General features: G+C 35.2%; 1 protein-coding gene across 1 annotated transcript in view; it reads right to left on the bottom strand.

Annotated features, from left to right (window-relative positions):
• Positions 1-2,542, bottom strand: part of LOC108770460 (protein no-on-transient A) — a 7,916-nt gene extending 5,374 nt beyond the window's left edge. The window contains exons 1-6 of the mRNA XM_018522070.1: positions 2,252-2,542; positions 1,955-2,173; positions 1,436-1,737; positions 892-1,187; positions 152-342; positions 16-38 (exon numbers count right to left, since the gene is read on the bottom strand). Of these exons, the coding sequence (XP_018377572.1) occupies positions 16-38; positions 152-342; positions 892-1,187; positions 1,436-1,737; positions 1,955-2,173; positions 2,252-2,542 (1,322 nt within the window). The remainder of the gene's footprint in view (positions 1-15; positions 39-151; positions 343-891; positions 1,188-1,435; positions 1,738-1,954; positions 2,174-2,251) is intronic.
• Between the last annotated feature and the right edge of the window lie 3,911 nt (positions 2,543-6,453).

Raw genomic sequence — 6,453 nt, 5'->3', positions numbered from 1 at the left:
CCACCACCACCACCACCACCGCTGCGAATTGCTTGTTCCTAGAATATAAAAAGATACGAGTATAAATACACGATAACTGAGATATCGAATCTTTCACGAAAAATATAAAAGTAAACATCTTAAAGTTAAACAATTTTATTACTTAACGGACCTGCATAAACAAATTGTTTTCCTGTTGACGCCTATGCAATTCCTCTTCCTGTCTTCTGATACGTATCGCCATTTCTTCTTGTTGACGCCGTCTTAATTCCTCTTCGCGAGTTCTCTGCTCTTCTGCTTGTCGCTCTTTCATTTCCCATTCTCTCTTCTGCCTTTCGCGATCCGCCTCGCGCATGCGCAGTTCTATAATATAATAAGATATTATAATTTACTTCAACTTCACGCTTTCACTTTTTATATAAATATTTCTTTTTATGATAAACTTGTGTTTCACGTATCAGCACACAGCGATTAATGGAACTAATCAACTATGTTTCCTAAGTGAAACTATTATTTTTTCTACCCCTACAATTCTTATTAGGCACTTGTAGATTAGAATACATCAAACAAGCGTGGCGTCGGGGATTTGTTACAAAATTTGTTGAAAACGACATCCAATTTTTAAATATTTAATGATTATGTAATCGATATTACGACCCTTTTGTTTTTATCTTTATTTTTGTTTTAAACTGAAGATGAAGGTTGAAATATTTGTATGTTATATGTTTATATCGATTGGATATTAAAGATAGATTAAGTATTAGCAATTAACATCTAGTTTTGACTCGTAGATTTCTCCGTTAGCAATTTTCAAAACTTCTTATGTCTAAATAATTAGATTATTTTTATTTTCATAATAATTTATATAAAGGAAAAAGACACTACTTTATATATTAATATTAAAATACACACGTTCTCTCAGAAGCTCCGTCTCGTGTTCATATCGAGCGAATTCCATTTGGGCTTCCAATTTCTCTTCTTCCATTGCCATTTCTCGTTTGAGTGCTTCTTCTTTCTGCTTGTATAATTCATGCAATTGCTTCCATCTTGTACCGTATTCGTGTTCGAAACTACCTAATTGTGCAAAGCGTGGCCCGATCTCACGCGCTTTGAAGAACTCCGGATTTTTGCGTGGTAAACTTTTGTCAGGATAACCGTCCACATCATCTTGTTGTTCAAATGGCTCAACAACTACTGGTCGAAGGGAACTGAAATACAAACTTCTTACAACTTGTATATGCTTTCACTTTTTATGTAAATATTTATTTTTATGATAAACTTGTATTTCACGTATCAGCACACAGCGATTAATGGAACTAATCAACTATGTTTCCTAAGTGAAACTATTTTTTTCTACCCCTACAATTCTTATTAGGCACTTGTAGATTAGAACACATCAAACAAGCGTGGCGTCGGGGATTTGTTAAAAAATTTATTGAAAATTGTAAAAACTTACGCTGTAATAAAATAACAACCCTCTGTGCACTTTCTCAGAGCTAACTGAGCAGATGGTTTCCGGCAAAACTCAACTATTCCTTCGCCAGTGGTTTTACCTCTGTCGTCAACTTTAACTATTGCACGCTCGATTTCGCCAAAGACACTAAAGGCTCTTTCAAGGAGTTCATTGGATGTCCAAGGCGTTAGATTCTTTACCTTGATCGTCGATGAATGAGGAGCAAAGCGTACCTTCAGCGCACGACCTTTGCGCATTGAACCATCTAGTTCGCGCTTAGCCGTATCAGCATTTGCTTTATAATCCTGAAACAGAAAATAAAAACAATCATTTTCTAATTTGAAATTGCAAGTCAGAAAATAGCTTAGCAATAGCAATGTGTAATCATTTCAAAATTGTACAGCCGGAAATTTTTATCATTTCATATCAAACGGTAATTAATATAATCATCTTAGTGTCACAAAGAAATGTGGATATAACAATATTGTTTGATTATTAAATAACTATGGTTCGTATAATTACCAATCTGAGAAAAGCAAAACTTTTTTCTTTATTCACAAACAGTTCGGATATTTCTCCATATTTTTGGAACATGGTCTGTATCTCTTCCTCGGATACATCGTTTGTCAAATTTCCAACGTACAAACGATTTCGACCACTAAACTTCTTTTCCGTAGTATCCTGTGGTGGAAGCTCATGAGTGGGTCCACTGACACCCATGACACGTTCCATCAATCGATCCTAAAAATGATGTAAAGTTTAGTACTACTTCAATAGCTACCATGAAAAAGACACAAGGAATATAAAATATAAACTTACATCTTGTGATCTATTGGCCATGTTTCTGTCACCGCCGCCACGACCTCCTCCTCTTCCACTTCCTCGCATTGCACCACCGCGGCCCATACCCATACCCATGCCGCCACCCATTCCGCCACCCATCCCACCACCCATTCCACCACCCATCCCACCGCCCATTCCGCCACCCATTCCGCCACCCATTCCACCACCCATTCCGCCACCCATTCCGCCACCCATTCCACCACCCATTCCGCCACCCATGCTTTCAGAATTATCCAGGCCTCCATCCATGGAATCACTCATTTTCATCTGTAAAAAAGATTATAACTGTTTTATATACAAGTCGTTAAGGATGTATTACATATATTTTTTAACAAAATAAAAAAATTATAGCTATTTCTATGTTATATTAAAAAGTAATACAAAAAGTTCGGCAGCAATTTAGAATCTGGATAAAAATTATTTCAATAACTAACCATATCTTTAAAAATGAAAATAATATGAGAATATTTCAATTTAAACTATAACATTGTAACATTGTTAAATATAATATTAACCTTATTTTGTTCTCCATATGTACGATATATATCTAATACTCATTTTTATATAAAGGACCCCGTACAAAATCATAAGATTTTGGCCCTCAATGAAATTGCCTGAAACTTTAGTATGTTATATAGTTCTTGGCTCTGATCAAAAGTGCCCACAGGCACAAAGCTTGAAAATGATCTTTTTTTTGTTATAGCCGTTTAAAGTTTTATTTTATTATGCCTTAAAATCAAATTTCTGTAATAAATGAAGATATTTTAGATACCAATATGCCATCCATTCTCACCATCCTTACCCTCACTCCCCCAACCTCCTCACTTCATCCCCATCACTCACCTCCATCCCCATACATATACGCCCGCGCGCGCAATTTCATATGAAAAAGTAGCACTAAAAATCGAAGTAATCTTTTATAATCATGTATTTAGATTCTGTTAGATTTTTATTTCTCTTACGCGTATCGTTTGAAATGCGTGAGTTCCTTTACCTCTCACGTGCGAGGTGCTTGATTATCACGATTCGAATGTTTGTTTCCGCGCGTGAAACAAAAATATCGGGTGCTTGCTGAAGTGCCATAACAACACACAATAGAAAATTCTTTTTCCTTTTTTCTTTATTTTTTTTGTGCATCCCAAACGTGAGAGGTAAGAAGACTCACAAAAATCAACCCCAAAGGAATGAAACGCCCATCACGTCCACATCGTTATTCCGGGTAATTGTGAGAATGAGCGAAAAACTAAAATCATAAACGTACCATTGACATATACATATACGCGCTACATACACGCACGCACACACAAAAGTATAAGAAAGATTTACTTTGATTTTTATGTACCTTTTTCATATAAAAATACGCGCGTAGGCGTATGTGTGTGGGGTTGGGCGAGGAGTGGTGGTGGGGGGGAGGGGTGAGGGTGAGGATGGAGAGAGCGGATGGCATATCGTTATCTAAAATCTTTTTATTTATTACAGAAACTAGATTTCGAAGCATTAATAAAATAAAACTTTAAACGGCTATAACAAAAAAAATCAGTCATTTTCAAGCTTTGTGCCTATGGATGCTTTTGATCAGTGAGGCAAGAACTATAATATACTAAAGTTCCAGCCAATTTCACCGAGGGCCAAAATCCTATGATTTTGTGCGAGGTCCTTTCCAATTTAATCCTTAGTAGTTAAGACATCTTAGTTTTGGGCATCCTTACTACACATGTTCGGTCATTCCTGTTCTAAATTAATTTTCGTCACTTTATGACCCTGCGCACAATGGAGGAAATATTAGGAACAGATGAACTATAATATACTAAAGTTCCAGCCAATTTCACCGAGGGCCAAAATCCTATGATTTTGTGCGGGGTCCTTTCCAATTTAATCCTTAGTAGTTAAGACATCTTAGTTTTGGGCACCCTTACTACACATGTTCGGTCATTCCTGTTCTAAATTAATTTTCGTCACTTTATGACCCTGCGCACAATGGAGGAAATATTAGGAACAGGAATAGATATTAAGATTTTAACCTATCAGATACCAGTTACACCGGAATATACGGTTTCTGATAGGTTGAAATCTTAATATCTATTCCTGTTCCTAATACTTCCTCCATTGTGCGCAGGGCCTTAGAAGTATATAAAAATTATTAAACAATTTTTATGTATATTTTGACATCTTTACGAAGTATTTGTACAATTGTACATTCATAACAAATTGTAGATAAATTGTTATAACTACATATACTTAACAAAATGAGAAAAAATACTGTTCTATACAAAAATGTAAAACTTTGAAACAAAAATGTTTAAAAGAAAAATATGGTTCAATATCTTAAAATTGACATTCTAAATTACAAAAAAAAAAAATAGTTCAAGTGTGGGCTGTCTAAAAAATTGAGTGACGTGAAAATGTTTTCTTAATATGCATGAACGGCTACAAATTGAAGATATATTGCATTTACATTTTAAACAATGCATATTATTATTGCTATTGTTGCTATAAATATATTAAAAAAAATTTGTAACTTATTAGGAAAATGTTCCTTATAACATTACAGATAACATAATATATAATATTATCGACATTTAGCACAAGGGTGTCAAAAATCGTGTTTACTAAGGACTAATATGCTCTAGGGTTAAAATCTTTTTTTAATAATTCGCGAAATATTCCCGTAATACAACCGAGAATTAATTGAAAATAAAAAGGAAAAAGAAATTTTTTTTAGTTACAAAAATGTACACTCTGTACACACATTGGGCATTTGTGACTCAGAAGTGAACTTTTTGGAATTATGCCCGTTAAAGGATACGCACAAAACTTGTTCTCTAGATGCCAAACTTTTTTTAGGAATAGAAAAAGAGACCGGTATTTGAACCGGTATTTTACCAAAGTGCTCTTAATATTTCAAAGAAAATAAATGCGCAGGACACGAATGACCCAAAGATGTGTATTAAGGATTAAACTTTGTACAGACTACCTTTACATCCTGAAATACACTCTTACAATTTTATACATTTTATGCTCTATAATGACTTTAAAATAAATTTAAGTCCTATTTTACCGCTCATATTTAATTTCATATTTAATTCATTATTTAACTTAAATATGCAAACTAACATAATTATCAAAACGTGCATTATTGCTATAAAAAATATTTTAATAAATTTAACGACTTTTTATTTATATAATAATCGAAAAACATCTTAATCTCTTAGCGATTTTTGATGAGCCACGTGCACGCGAGAATTTAAGAATGCCTACCGCCATTTTATAAGCAAAGGCGCCATCTTGTATTTACTCAACCGGCGTAGAAATGAATTCACACAGGTCTGTATTTTATTCCTGCACTAAATTGTACTAAAATTTTCTCGCCTAACAATTAAACATATACCTATTCACTTTAAGTTCCAGAAGTGTACATTAGTTCAGTCACAAAAGAACAGATCGTATGATTCATATCCTTTTGGCTGCCCGTTTTTAGTTTCAATGCGGTATATCGTAGGCGACATAGGCACATACAAATATACTGGTCACACCGGTTTACGATTTAATTTTGACGGTTACACTCCTATTAAAAACGGAACATTTTCCTGCAGATTGCGTTCAATTTGGAATTTAGACGCACATTAAAACTAAGAATTTTGATTGATTTATTTTCTTATGTATTATGCATTTTACAAAGGTCTGTGATCTGACCTCAAGTTTCATTGTCTTTATTACTCCTCACATACAGAAAATAGATACGACTGAAATTTACAGTACGTTAGCATTCAATCGAACGCAGCCAGAATGAAACTTACAACGCGTGAAACTTTAATCTCACCCTGTGAGAAGCAAATGGGAAGAATGAATTTGGAGCATGGTACTCTCTCATCGTGGTAGAAAATCGCCGCGAGGCTCCATTGAAAACGGAGCAATTCTTCCGAAAACTATTTTAATCCCACGTGAGAAGCGAGTAGAAAAAATCTGAAGCGTGCTCTTCTCAATACATCAGAAACGCGCCACGAGATTCTATCTATACAATCGCCTGCGGCAACGCGCCTGAAATTTCGCAATGCACGATCGAAAGCTATATCGAGGGACGGGACAGATACGTGTGATCGGAAGTGAATTACGCCGCGCCTTGCCGACGTAATGGCGCCGGCACGACACGGCGTGGCGTGGCGTTGCTGGGTAGAAGG

Source organism: Trachymyrmex cornetzi, unplaced genomic scaffold (assembly GCF_001594075.2).
Source record: "Trachymyrmex cornetzi isolate Tcor2-1 unplaced genomic scaffold, Tcor1.1 scaffold127, whole genome shotgun sequence".
Classification (NCBI taxonomy): Eukaryota; Metazoa; Arthropoda; class Insecta; order Hymenoptera; family Formicidae; genus Trachymyrmex; species Trachymyrmex cornetzi.
Note: the sequence above shows the minus strand (reverse complement) of the source record. Positions and strands in the feature narration are given on the sequence as shown.